The 14,807-nt window shown below is 47.2% G+C and overlaps 1 protein-coding gene across 1 annotated transcript; it reads left to right on the forward strand.

Annotated features, from left to right (window-relative positions):
- The first annotated feature begins 3,766 nt into the window (after positions 1-3,766).
- On the forward strand, positions 3,767-14,642 carry NUP85 (nucleoporin 85). The gene is made up of 19 exons (XM_056506269.1): positions 3,767-3,953; positions 4,046-4,139; positions 4,241-4,403; positions 4,744-4,814; positions 5,148-5,191; positions 5,930-5,999; positions 6,863-6,984; positions 7,271-7,405; positions 7,702-7,824; positions 8,148-8,279; positions 8,647-8,753; positions 9,029-9,112; positions 9,287-9,352; positions 9,817-9,968; positions 10,055-10,172; positions 11,496-11,596; positions 13,093-13,244; positions 13,819-13,905; positions 14,467-14,642. Exons 1-19 carry the CDS (start codon positions 3,921-3,923, stop codon positions 14,566-14,568), a joined length of 1,956 nt encoding a protein of 651 aa, XP_056362244.1. The 5' UTR covers positions 3,767-3,920; the 3' UTR covers positions 14,569-14,642.
- Positions 14,643-14,807: the final 165 nt, after the last annotated feature.

A 14,807-nucleotide genomic window follows, 5' to 3' on the forward strand; every position in this document is an offset into this window, starting at 1 on the left:
CTACCCAAAATCCCCTTCATGTGTGATGCCTCTGGCTCCTATGATCTCCCTTCTCCTTTCATTTGAGCTCTGAATAGCAGTGGACAACTTGGCTTGGACCGTCTCAAGTCCATAATTACCACTAAGGAGTAGAGCTACAAGTGAGAACAAGGAAAGCACCTTAATCCCACCCTTCCATCTCATCCATGGCTTTTTAAAGCAAAGCTCTAAACCCATGGGGTACTTCACAGTACAAAAGATGATGATTCCCAATGGACCTTAAGTTCTATTTTTAGAGATGATGCAACTTCACAGAGAAGTATGAGGAAGAGCATCATTGCATTGATGGTCCTGTTTTATTTTATTCTTGTCACTTCTTCCTCTTCCCTCTTTGAAGATCCCTGTGCTGTGGGCCCAGGAGGAGGATTTTTTTGGGGAGTGGGATGAAACTGGCCAAGGCCTGAGCATGGCATGAAAGAACTGAAGGCAGGGATGGCATCAAGTGAGACACACGTTAAGGCAGAATCACAAATAGAACAAATGTGCTAAAAAAGACAGGAAAAATACTCCAGAATTTATGAGAACATATGGGAGTTAGACGTGCTCAGAAAGGCTGAAAATGGCTTCAGCTGCACCAGCACTGGTCTCACCACCAATCACAGAGATCCCAAATCACAGAGCAGGTTTCTACAAACCTCATTTCTGTGTGGCTTTTCTTTTTTACATAGCAACAGAGGAAACTCTGAGAAACTGGAGCTGACAATAATCAGTGCTAAAACCTGCAAAGGAACTGGCCAGACAGCAGCACTGGGAGCGAGCGGCGGGGGAGAAGCCACACTGGGAACTACAAAAGCCACACTCCTGCAGGGTCCAGGCTGCAGGAGAGGGGAGCAAAGCAAAGCTTTTTGTCCCTCTCAGCTCCTCCTCTTCAATGCACCAAGCTGAGGGGAAGTGAATGGGGAAGCGTCACAGTGAGAATTCCTGAGAAATTCCATCTCTGTGAGAAAAAAATTCCACGTGTTGTTTCTTAAAATATTTCCATGCTTTGTTTCATTCTTGTACTGCAGTTTTATAAGGAAGAAATCTAGATTTTGCAGAGCTCTTTGGCTTAATTCTCCACCCTCTGATGAAGAGGGCAGGGAACATAGGCAATCCATATATATGCCTTTCATGCTGGGATTTTAAAACATTAAGTTTTTTGACACCAAAGCAGCTACAGGCAGAGGATATGTGCTCCTGCACATCAGCAAGCATTAGCCTACAAAACCAACTCCAGCCCCTGTAGAACTGGGTGTTATTTTGCACTTAGTCCAAGGTAAGAACCAAAAGCAAACAATAATTTGGAGGTGTAAACGAGTGTGATGGGTTACTGGCTCAGATTCTGCAGGTCTGAGTGCTTTACTTAGGCTTTGCTCTTCATTAATTCTGGCTTAGCCCTGGGAATAGAAAATACCTTTTGCCTACAGCCCTGCCTGTGCTGTGCCTTCCCTGTTCATGATGGTGATCATTCCCTCTGTTCCCTAAATAGCTTCCAAACCTCCTATTTCACAAGATAGTAACTCCTATCCTCATCAGACCTTTGGGCTGTTTTTTTTTCCTTTTTCTCTGGACTGTAAAGCACAGATTCTCTTTGCTGTCCATGCTGGACCCACAGCCCATACTCCAAAGCCTTTCTGAGCAATATGAAGTTCCACACTGACATGGAAATTCCCAGTTCTGGTCAATTATATGGAATGGAGAGGCAGAGAAGCCTCCTTGAGAGGTGAGCAGGAAGGTTTCCCTTCTAGATATGAGCAGAGCTCCAGCCAGTGTTCAAGAGGACTAAAAAATATCAAGATTTCATATAAAACTCACCTTTCCCAAGATGATTTTTGCAGGAATCATCCATTTAAGAACAACAGATGCTGCGGATATGAAAAGCCACTGACACTTTTAGGGAGTGAGCAAAGTGGATGCTGTGTGCCAAGAGACAGCAGGAGAAGATCAAAGAGTTCCAACTTTCAGTGTCTCTTTACACAGATGGACCTGGGAGCAGCAGAGGACACTGTCCCACTCCTAGATCCACCTCTCACATGCTAGGATCCCTACACAGTGTTACATGGATATTCTAAATATATTCTTCCACTCACAAGAAACTGCTGCAGTTAAAAAAGCAGCACCTTAGCCTTGAGAAAAGTGGCAGGAGGGCTCGTACTCCTGGGTTTTGAGACGTCTGATTTTGATTTGCATCTAGAGCTTTTAGTAATGTGTGGAATGGTATTTTGGATCTAGGATGCTCACTAACATCCTCAGAAGTCTGCAGCACAGAGCAGGACCATTGTGTAATACAACAGGTGAATTTGTACAGCAGAGATTCAAATACATCATCCTCAAATAATAAAACACAGACCCTTACCCATGATAAATGGTGAGGGGTTTAAAATTGATGAGTCTTCAGTTTCTCAGGCAGCTTTCTCAGTATTTAATTTGTGCTACCTGCAAAAATTCATTCCTTCTGACCTGAACAGACACCACTTCCTTTTCTCAGCATGACTGGTTACATGACATGCTCTTCCCAGAGATAATTGCTGGTTTTATTTTTATTGGAAATGATGGATGCAGCAGCTGATAAGTAAAAATGGGCAATTTAGCCATGGAGTGTTGCAGCATTTGTCATATGAGGACAGCAAATGATTTACGTTATCTTGAAAAGTTAATTTTAATGAGGGTCCTGGAAAGGCACCAGCCTAAGAGGATTCCAGCTGTGAGACCAACAAAGCAGCAGTGCTAATACTTGTCTTAAAAAGTGTATTGTTGAAGAACTCGGTTATTGGTTAGCACAGGCAAAAAGTGAGGAGTACACAGAAGTGGGGAGGAAAGCAGAATGGAGGGAGAGGAGCAGGGTACTGTTAGTGTTTGATCAGCCCAGGTTATTGAGTTGAATGCCAGGGTAGGTGAGCTCCCAGCGTTCACAGAGAGATGCTGAGCCTCCAGCAGCCTCAGGAGCTGCCTCTGCCCAAAGTCCAGGGGACACCGACCTCCTCTTGGACCCTGAGGGAGTGAGTGAGTCAGGCACAGTGGCAGCTCTTCCTGCTGCCATCCTCCTTCAGTACATTCCTTCCCCAACCTGCAGGCAACTCACTGAAGTCAGAGCACAAAATTCAATTCATCAGCTTTATCAATGCCCAGGAGCTCCAGAGCGTCACCTTCAACATCCCAGAGGCTTCTCTACCTGCACGAGTTTGACGTGCATAAAGAAATAGGGGACACTGGTTGTTACACAGCAATCAGTCAATGAAGCGAGCATGAAAACAACACTGTGCGAGTGACTGTGCACTCGAACAGAGACCAGACAGGGTGTGGGGTCCCTCACTGGGGATATTCCGGAACTGTCTGGCACAAACCAGTGCTGTGTGCTCTGGGATGAGCCTGCTGGAGCAGAGCAGGGAGCTTGGACCCGAGTCTGTGGTGCTTCCAACCTGACCAACTCGATAAATCTGTGAACGCTGACTGACCAGCTACATCACTGCACTTCACACCCGGGGCCAGCAATGCTCCCACCCAGCACTGAATCTGTGCTGACAGGAAAATGAGGCAGATTGCGATGGGGTGCCGTCCATCCGTCCGCCCGTCCGTCCGTCCGCACGGCCCGCCCGGGGCACCCCCGCCCGCAAGGCCTCAGGCCGGCGGCTCGGGCAGGGCGGAGCGGCGCCTGTCCCGCCCCGCCGGGGCCTCGGGAGCGGCGGCGCTTCCGGGCCGGGCGGCGGTGCCTGTCCCGGGCGGCGGGGAGCCGCGGTCCCGCCGTGTCCCTTCCGTGCGCGGGCGGCGGCTCCGCCGGGGCAGCAGCGGCCGGGCCGGGCGCGGGGCGCGGGGCGCGCAGGCGGCAGCGCGGGCAGCCCGGGGGCCTGCGGAGCTCCGGCGGGCGGGAGCGGGAGCGGGAGCGGGAGCAGCGCGGCGCCGCCATGGACGAGCCGGACACGGAGCCGCCGCTCGTGGTGCGGGATGGGCGGGCGGGGCAAGGCCGGGGGTGCGGGACCGCGGGCGGTGCGGGGCCGGGGCGCCGCTGACCGACACCGTCCCCTCACAGGTGGTGCCGGGCGCGGACCCGTCGGCCCGGCAGCTCTGCTTCGCCTGGGGCCCCGCGGAGGTGCTGGTGTGCGAGACCCTGTTCGACCGCGCAGGTGGGTCCCGCTGCCGGTGCTGCCCGGTCTCGTGCCCGTCCCGGCTCTGCGGTGGGGCCGCGGCGGGCGCTGCTTCCCGGCGCTGACGGGCTCTGTTGCAGGTACCGGGCATGGAGCGCCCAGCTCCTCCCAGGTCTTCGTGGTCCGCCGGGATCAGGACATTTACATCCAGACCCTGCGGAAACTCTTCAACGAGTCGCACGGGATTTTCATGGGGCTGCAGCGGAGCGAGGAGGAGCTGGCGGGGAAGTCGCGGAAGGCGCAGTGAGTGGATGGGGAGCGTGGGAGGCACCCGCTGGCCCTTGTGCAGCCGGGAGCCAACGAAACCTCTCCGGCGGGGCAATGCCGCTGGCCAGGCTGCTTTTACCAGCACTGGAATGGGCTGCAGGGCCGACAGAATGACCATTTGGGGGGGATTTTACAAATGAAGGCTCAGATCCTTCCAATAACCACTCTGGTACAGTGTGGCACAGTCTCACAGATTCCAGCAGGATGCACCCAGGTACTGGGCGTTGCTGCTGCCGAGAAACTTGCAAGGCTTTAGAGGGCATAACACTAAAACTCCAACAGCTCCTTCCAACCAAATTAATTTTGTGTTTGGCAGATTGGTTCAAGTGAGTAAAAACTACCGGTCAGTGATAAGAGCCTGCATGGAGGACATGCACGAGGCAGCTGGTAAGTTTGTTTGTTTATTCTCTGACTGTAGGAAAAGGAAACACCAGTTGCAATTATGAAAGTAGAATTGTAATGGTAACTTATTGCAACTACTGTACAATAGCATGTGTTGGTTTCAGTAATTACCAAGACTATTTCCATGCTGGAGATTTCCAAGTTGTTTTGTAAATCTGGTCAGGGTCTGATTTTTCCCACCGTATTGTAACTGATTTTCTGGGGACTTGCAGCTGTTTCATATCTCATGTGGCAGATATTGGGAAAGCTATCAAAGCTCAGAAGCGACTGTCAAAGGTAAATATGTTGCTCTTTGACTTTCCTTGTTTTTCCCTTCAGTTTCGACCCGGGATCCTGTCCTGCAAGGCCAGTACAGCACTCAGGTAATCTGCAGTCCTGTCAGGTTGAGCATCGATTACTGGCTGGTGAATTCACCAGGCCACCACTGGGGCATGAGGCACTTCACATTTAACTCTGCCTTATATATGAGATGCAGTTCATGACTAAGAATAAATGGAAATAAATAGTTAATTCTTGTACTTCTAAAACAGTAAAGATGCCCAACACCTCAATTCACTGCCATGTCATAAACATATTTGCTGTTTTAGATGTGATGTTTTCTTGTCATCCCAAAGCTGGCAAGAAAAGTTTCAGACTGGCTGTGTGGTGTTTCATCTCTCAAACTCTGATTCCAGTCAGCTACATCTCAGCCTCCTAGCAACCTGTGGGTGTTCACAGTGAGCTGTCAGATCCATGGGAGTGTTCTGGGAAGAGCAGAGGGCTCACACCATTTGTGTCCTACCAGGTGCAGAGATGTTGCTTCATTGGCTATTCTTTCTTCAGTGTTTGCACTGAGTTTTAAAAGTGCAGGAAGGCTGAAAATAAGATCAGTTAGATTGCTCACTGGCATCAGATTATTGCTACATTTCATTGCACAGTGTCAGTGTTCGCTGACCAAAAAAAAGTGTAAAATTGTGGCCTGTGTCTTTTAATTTTTATCTCTGAAATGTCAGAATTATATTTCTCTGTAAGAGCTGATTGCTTTGGACAGCAGATACCTTTGTGTGGTTAAAAAACTGGAATAATGACTAGCTCTGAAATTTGGCCCCGCTTTCCTTCAGGTTTCCATTCTCTCTGCAATGGAGCTGATCTGGAACCTGTGTGAGATTCTGTTTGTTGAAGCAGCTACAGGTGAGCTGTGAACTATCCTGGTGTAAAGACTGAAGGGTTTCTTCTTTGCATATTTATTTGTTTAAAATGTGTATCATATTCACAATGTTTTAGAGATACGCAGAGTGTCAATAAGCTTTTTAATACCCCTTCTGCTTCAGTTAATTGCCTTCTTTATATTGAAGCTACTCAATTTGCCTTCTGCTTTTCTTCCTCACTCTGATTTAAATTGTTTCTTTGTCAGAAAGGTTATGAAGAGGAGGGATATCAAAAGTTATTGCCAATCTGTTTTTTTATAAGCTTAAACATGTCTTTAAGCATCAAATGTGTTGATGCCAGCAGACATTTATACAGCTCTGATACAACTTCTCTAACTTCAGGTTGCCATTTTTGAAGTTAGTCTGTTTACATTGGCATTTTAAAGTAGGAAATAATTTTTGAAGGAAATGATGTTATGCAAACAAGTGTGCTATTTACACAGTCGCAGAATTCAGGAGAGATTCACAAATTACAGATTAAGTAATCTAAATTAATCACCTAGTGCCAAATTTCTTCCTTATATTCAGTTAGTAATAATGAAATTATGCTAAAAGAAACAGAAATATTCTATTTGTCTCTTGGCATTGCAAGATTTATAATCTGGATCACTCACTTTTTATTTCTTCAAGTTTGGGTTTTCTATTGGATTGTGTTGCCACAGGAAATCCTGTCAGAGATTGGGTGCTCACAGGGCCTCTCTGCTTAAGGAACTCTGTAATCTGGGGGTGGCAGGTAGAAATCCAGTCAGTAAATCTCATCTAGTGATGTCCAACTGTTAGAAAATGTGTGAGAGCAGTTTGGGAACCAGCACATGGGAACTGACAGAGGGAAATGTGTCTGCACAGCTGGGCCTCTGCTGCTGCGCCTCCTGGACTGGGTGCGGCTCCACGTGTGTGACGTGGACAGCATGGTCAGGGAAGTCCTGAGCAGTGAGAGTCCATCCAAACACAAGCTCTTCTGGAATGTGGTGAGTATCACCACCTGGAAGATTCTTAAACGAAAGGAATTCATGTCTGTGCTTTCCTTCCTCATCCCCGTCTGCCTGTGCAGGCTTTAGGATGAAGCTATTCTCATTGACTGCTCATCCTTTATGACTCTTACACTCTTACTTGAATTAGTAGTGCCTACAGTTTAAATATTTTAACTCCACATCCCTTGCCTGAATCACAGGTTTAAATGCCCCTCTGATCCCTTTTCTGGGTATTCCAGAATCTTGCCCAGCATGGGGCTGATGGAGCTCATGGTTTTTGCAGGTGGATATCTTTGTGCTCCAAGGCCGGATGGACGAAGCGCGGCACCTGCTCTCCAAGGAAGCCAGTGCCAACCCCACATCCATGAACATGTACAAAATCTTGGATGAGTTGATGAAGAAGATGCCTGTGCCCAGTGTATGTACAAGTGTTTTTTCATGCAGTTTGTTGGGAAAAGCCACCCAGTTGTGTCCCCTGTAACAGTTTGTTCCCCTTCAGAACATCTCAGTCTTACTCCTTTACAGTAACAATATTTGTGTTCTTGAATTGTCCAAAGATCAAATAATTCAGATAAAAGTCTGTTAGGTGGCAAGTCAGCATAAAAAGATGACAGGCACAGCCTCATGTTTAGCTTTTTATCAAGAGTGACCATGAGTTTGGCACAAGAGCCAGGTGTGATTTGACTTGGTGTTTCCTTTATTTCCTCTGTTCAGATTGGCAACACCCAGACACTGACAGAGCTGGAGCTGAAGTGGCAGCACTGGCACGAGGAATGCCAGAGGTATCTACAGGATGGAACTTTTGCTTCTAATCCCCACATGGAATCCATCTGTAAGGTGTGTTTTTGCTGGGAACAAAGGAAACTTTAGACTAAAGTATTGAATCCATCCTTGTGGATTTCAGGAGCCCAGTGTAGCCATAAGTAACTTTAAAGTCTCCTGTCCTCTGTTGATGGTTTGCCAGCCTGGGCAGATGGGTTTCTCTTCCTGTCCAAAGCCCTAAGGTGATTTAGAAATTGGGCTGTGAGAAGGATCTTTGTTATGTAATTTTGAATAAATCCTCACCTTTGCAGAGCAGGAGTAACGCCTCTGGAGAGCTGGAGTGCAGCTGTGTCCATTGCTGAGTCTGCAGCATTCCTGCTGTGTTTTTGTCCCACTAGATCCTGCTGGGAGATGAGGATGCCATTTTGGAGAAGAAGGAGCTGATGACCACGTGGTATCACTTCCTGGTCACCCGGCTCCTGTACTCCCACCCAACGGTGAAGCCGATGGAGCTGCGCTTCTATGCACAGGCAGGAAATCCAATTATTCAAATATTCTCCACTGTTTCAAGAACACAAGGGTTACTACACTGAAAGAAAAACTTTGGGAAAAGTCTTACAGCAATGACATGCCTGTAAGATGTTGTCTGGTGTTTCTAAAAGGACTGGGAGAGTGATAAAGTTGACAAATAATTATTGAAGACCTACTTTTCAGTGCAATAACATTGCCAGTCTTCTTGCAAATTGTTTTCAGAGTTCCCTTATGCTAAAATGAGGAAAATTCCATTTTGTTAATGTGTTCTGCCTCTATGACCTGTTATTTCCCATAAAATAACTGCTACATCCAAACAAATGTTTTGCTTCTGCATTTATCATGTCTTGTCATCTCATTCCACAGTCTAGTATGGACCTGTTCCTGGGTGGAGAGAACAGCCCTGAACCACTAGACATGATTTTAATGGCAGCCTTTGAATTTGAGATCCATCAAGTAATCAAGGAGTGCAGGTTGAGTTTTAAGGTTTTTGATTCTCTAGTTCTACAATATTGCTTCTGTGTACTTGGGGAGCGGGGTATGGGTACAGAGCCCTGATCATCCTTTTAAATAATTTAGCAAAAATCCATGAAGCTGGCAGCAATTAAAAGCATTCCATTAGGTTTGGGACATTGCAGCCAGACCTTGGATTGTAACAGAGCTGTGTATTGGTAAAAAATGCGTGTGGAAAACCTGACACAGTCCTTGGTACTGTTAGGCTTAGCTTTTTCTTTTGCTTCAAACACAGCATTGTCCTGAGCAACTGGTGGTTTGTGGCTCATCTGACTGACCTGTTGGATCACTGCAAACTCCTGCAGTCTCACAATCTCTAGTAAGTATTTATTTGCATTATTTGAATAAATCTGATTAAGATATCCCACAGGGAAAAAAAAAAAAAAAAAGAAAACATGCTGCAGAAATTGACAGTACTTGTGAAATAAAGTTACCAGATTTTTCCAATGAGATGCAAATAATAATATCTGGATTATTGCTCTCTTTCCCCCAGTTTTGGTTCAAATATGCGTGAATTCCTCCTGCTGGAGTATGCCTCGGGACTCTTCTCCCATCACAGGTACCAACTTCTGTTTTATTACTCATAGGACAGACTTAGACTGAGGCAGCCAAAACAAATAACTGCATGTTCATGAAGTAAAAGGGCAAAACTTAGAGCAGCCACTGTTAGAATTTCAGCAGAAGTGTCCTTAAGAGATTGTACAAGATTGGCACATTTCCCTTCCTGAATGGAGACAAAAGCTGTCTGTTAGAGCCCTTCACACCTCATGACCTGGGCACAGCCACTCCTGCCACTGTGCAGAGTGTCTTGCACTGAAGAAGTGTCTTGCATGAGCTGCACACATTCCAAAGCTGTGGTACAGGGAACTGGCATGGGAAGAAGGAAAAGCCATTTCAGGACCATACAAAGTTAATCAGAGCAAACAGTTATTAATGCAAGCTCGGATTCTCCTTGGGGCTATACTGTTGTGCTCACTGAAGATTTCTAGGGTTGGAAAGGTGGTGATTTCTCCTCTCTCTCAGCCTGTGGCAGCTGGGGGTGGATTACTTTGACCACTGCCCGGAGTACGGCCGGGTGTACCTGGAGCTGCACATCGAGCGCATCCCGCTCAGCACCGAGCAGAAGGCCCTGAAGGTGCTGAGGATCTGTGAGCAGAGGCAGATGCAGGAACAAGGTAGTGCATTTTGAGTCTCTCTGTTTTGCAGTGCTCCAGCTGAACCTACTGGCACTCACTGTTCCCCTCTTTGCCCCGTTCCCCAGTGCGCAGCATCTGTAAGATCATGGCCATGAAGGCTCTGCGCAACAACCGCCTGGGCTCGGCCCTGTCCTGGAGCATCCGAGCCAAGGACGCCGCCTTCGCCACGCTCATCTCGGACCGGTGAGCTGAGCCAGCAGCTCCCAGCCTGGGGGGACTGGGGAAGTGGCTGCTGTGTCAAGGGCCAGGAAAGCTCCCACTGCAGCAGTGAGGCTAGGCACCTTCTGAAACAAAAAACACCTTCGGGTGTTTTCCTCTGCAGTACCCCAGCTGTGCCTTCTCTATGTTGTTTTCCTTCCTGACAGCTAGAGACAAAACAGATTGGCTTTATCTGAGAGTCCAACTCCCTTAGACCTTGCTTGGTAAACATTTCTTTTAACAACTTCTGTTCTCTGCCCTTCACTTGCTGGGACAGAGATGTTTGATGGGCCAGACAGTGACCTAAGGGGCTGATTTGGGTGGAGGACAATCCCTGCCTGTGCTTTATTCAGCTGATTATTTATAATCAAGTTCGCCTCACAACCTCCAAACAAGTGTGTGGGAGTTACTTAAGCCACCATTTCTACTAAAAATCTCACTGTTTCTACTGAAAGTTTTCATCAAGGAGTGGTTTTATTGTGTCTTCAGCTTTGTATGAACCACTCAAAATTCCTGACCTTTTCTAGAGTGGGAAAGTTGATAACAAGGTGAGGACAATAGTGACACTTGGCTCAGGCTTCAGCAAAAGCTCTGGCAACTCTTTATGCTTTGTAATCTCTAACAATCCATGTTGTGTGGGTTTTGCTAATTGGAAATAGGGAGAGACCAGTCTCTGCATAGTTAAGAGTATAATTTTGAAATTACTCTCTGGGTAGGTGGCCAGACAACACTCTGTCTTCAACACTGGAAAAAGGAGTGGTAAAAGATTGCTAGGCTGAGATTTGGGGTTTTTTTTTTTTGTTTGTTTGTTATTTGAGGGAGTGGGAATCATTACATTTCCTTCAACCAAAGTATGAAAAAAAAAATCACAGGAAGCAGCTCTGCAGAAAGCAGCATAATGGATGCTGTGACAAAACAGATGAAAAGCTTTTAGCATTGTTTTTGTTCCTACTGCTTATCAACTTTTTTACACAACAGAAAAGCAGAGCTTTTGTTACGATCTGAGTGTTATTTAGGTATCCACCAGCCTCAGCTTCCTGCCTTCTTTCACTTATTTCTTTTAAAAAGTAGATCTCAACTACCACTGAATGCAGAAGAATCAATGAAGTGTCTGTTAAATGTAGATTACACCAGTTCCTTGGCCACTTCCAGGGAATGTTTGACAACGTCTGAAACCCTTGGGGAGGTTGATTGAGATGGAACTCAGCCTACAGTCAAGTTTTCTGGGAAGGGATTTCTGGGAGGTACAGAATGGATGTGGATGATGTCCTTCCTCTAAGCTTTCCTTGTGTTCCACTTTCTCCCCAGATTCCTTAAGGACTATTGTGAAAGGGGGTGTTTCTCTGACCTGGACCTCATTGACAATCTGGGCCCGTCCATGCTGCTCAGTGACCGGCTCACGTTCCTTGGTGAGAGCTGCCTGCAGTGTCCATACTGGTCTGTTGTGGAGAACTCCATGGAATTACTTGGGTTTATGCTTTCTTCCATCTGGCTACCTCCTGGTTTAGTGTTGAGGGGAAAGCAAATGGTGAATGTGGTTTGGGATGCAGCTTGTACCAGAGCTGGCCTTTACCATTGCCCTCACACCAGGTTCCTGCTCTGCTCTGAGCAGGACACTCTTATCTTCTCCTTCCTTCTTATTCCAGACTGTATCACTGCCTTGAGAGGCTCTGAAATACTAACAAATGCTACCTTGGGGGGTTCATTGGAACAGTAATCCACTAGTTTAAGTTATGTTGACCTTGTTATAATTCTGCCAAGTTCTCCAAAGTCTCCAGTGTATGGGTTCAGTGTGCCAGTCAAGCTCACTGGAACAAGAGCCCTCTCTGCCCTCTCACTGAACACTTGTGCCAAGAGACAGTGAGGGCCTCCAGCTCATTTCCTTCAGGTGCCACAGCTTCCTTCTCCTGCCTGGCATAAGGCAGGCTGTGGTAACCTGCCCCTCTGCCTGCAGCTGCTCTGTGGCCTTTGATTCATGGACCAAAACAGGAAATTATTTCTCTGATGATGTGAGTTAGGAATCTCAATATCGGGGCCAGAATCTGATAGGAATTTGGAATAGCTGTCAGCATTGGACCAACTCCCCTCTATCTGATGCCACCCTTACAGGAAGGGTGAGCATGAATTTTATCTGTTTCCACTTGGTCCAGCTTGCAAAACTGGAACTGAATTTTCTTCATTAAAGCTTGTTGTAAGTTAGGTCTAGATCCTTAACATGATTTATCAAATTGGTAATCCCTCAGCTCTGCATGCCCAGCATCATCTGGTAACTGTCATCCCCAGAGAAACCATTTCCCTTTCTGCTCTTTCTAAACAATCCTGAAAGGCCTGAAAATATTTCTGCCTTTTTTTTCCCCTGGAGTTTTTGGAACATGCTAGACAACTTCCCCATGCCTTGACCTCAGGCATTAGTCAAGGTTAATCTGAATGGAAATAATTAAGTTCCAGTATTGTTTTAGTTTAGTGGATACATGCTGGATGTTGATCTTACTGATTCTTAGCAAATGCAGAACTCTCCCTATTAACAGAGATTCCAGTTTCCATTTAAACAACCAAGGAAGATGGTGCAGCCTTTCAGACCTCCTCCTACTCTGTGACCTCAAAAAGGATATTCTCTCTGCTCTCTAAGCCACTGGGGCATTGCTCTCCTGCAGACACTCAGCATGAAGCAGCAGCAGCCACTGACCAAGCTGATGCAAACCCTGAAGCTCACCCTGAACAGCAGCAGGGTTTGGCTGCCCTTTCAGGGAGGCTCTGTTATCACCTTCCTTCCTGCAGCAGATTCCCCCAGACAGGGCTGCTTTGGGCTCATTTGGGCTGGGGGTGTTTCTGCCAGGGCTTTGTTGGAGCAGAGGGCTCTCCCAGAGCCCAGCAGCCCCTGATGGCTCGTTCCCCCCCATGGCAGGGAAGTACCGGGAGTTCCACCGGCTGTACGGGGAGAAGCGCTTTGCGGAGGCGGCGCGGCTGCTGCTGACGCTGATGACGGCGCACATCGCCCCCTGCTCCTTCTGGATGACGCTGCTCACCGACGCGCTCCCGCTGCTGGAGCAGAAGGAGGTTAGGTCCTGCTCACACCACACAGCCCCCCAGGGGGCCTCTTCTTTTTTCCTGACAAGGGAACTCAAGGTGGTGAACCCCCCTTCCTGCTCCTGCCAGGACCTGTCCATGGCAATTCCAAGTGTCCCAGCAGTGGGAACACCCAGGGACCCAGTAAGGGATAAATTGACTCTCACCTTATTTCCCTGCTGTTACAACAGCAGTGGAATTCATCTGCACTGGTAATTTTAGCACACACTGCATCCAGCTCCTTTGGGTAGTTGGCTCAAAGATTGTTCCAGTGCCTCCTTCTAAGCACAGTTTTTCCTTTAAGATCCATCAAGGACAATTCAGCAATTACAGACCCAGAGCAGCCACTCTGACTTCACAGCTGACTCTGCTTGGTGCAGGAGGTGGCACTAGAGACCTCCCAAAGTCACATCCAGCCTGAATTATCCTTGGATCCTGTGATTTCAGGGGTCAGAATGGATCTGTGGGAGTATAACAGCAATCTCTTTCTTTCAACTGCATTATCTTCTTAGCTGGTGATGTCTTTACATTTGATCTTATTCAGTAAATACTTGGATTTCCACAGGTCATATTTTCAGCAGAGCAGACTTACGAGTTGATGCGATGCCTGGAAGATCTGACAGCAGGGAATCCAGATAAGCAGAAATTCCAGGTAGCCCCAGTTCTGAGGATAACTGGATAATGATTGAGGGGGGCCACAGGAGTGGTCAGAAAGGGAAACTGCATTTATATTCCTAGTAAGGGCATAAGAGAGGGAGAGCCCAAGTCCCAGAGACCGGCACAGTGGCTTCAGGGCAGTCAAATGAAACATCAACAAGAGACTGAAGTATTCACAAACCCAGTGCAGGAGTGCTCCTACTCCTCATGTTCTGATGGTTTGCACTGAACTGTGGTGCTTTTCCAAGAAAAATAATTGCACCTTACAGGGGCAGTGAAGAGCTGAGATGTTGCCATCCAGCAGCTCTGGCTCTGAGCATTCCAGGCACAGAACATGGAACCATTGGCTGCACATGCAAAGCCCTGCAGCATCCAGGGAATGAAAAGGCTTGGCACTGCTGCCTTGGGTTGAGCTATTAAGTAGGAAATGCAGCTTTTGCTCTTCTCAGGAGGTCCATGTAAATGTGAGATAAATACCTCTCACTGACCTGCATCTTTACTTTCCAAACCTCCCCGCTGTGTGCAGTCCCCTAACCCAGTCTCTGCTCCCTTCCAGGATGATGATGTTGAGACAACCAAAGTGGAAATGCTGAGGCTTGCTCTTGCACGGAATCTTGCACGAGTCATTGTCAAAGAAGGCACCGTGGAAGGGTCTTGAAGACTGCAGGGTGTTCCTCTGGGGCTTGCTGTACATAAACTGACTTTTTCTAAGAATAAATGTTTTGTTTTGCAGATTGCTTGGTCATTTGTTTTTGTTTTCCAAGAAGAACTTTACATAGGCTTTTTTTTTTACCTTCTATGAAGGAGCTGCATCCAAATGTTTTGGCTGCTTGTTCCAGCTTGGCATGGCAGCTCCCCCTGGTGAAGCAAGCCTCATTACAGCTTATCTTTAGATTT

This window comes from Oenanthe melanoleuca, chromosome 18, assembly GCF_029582105.1.
Source record: "Oenanthe melanoleuca isolate GR-GAL-2019-014 chromosome 18, OMel1.0, whole genome shotgun sequence".
NCBI classification, from domain to species: Eukaryota; Metazoa; Chordata; class Aves; order Passeriformes; family Muscicapidae; genus Oenanthe; species Oenanthe melanoleuca.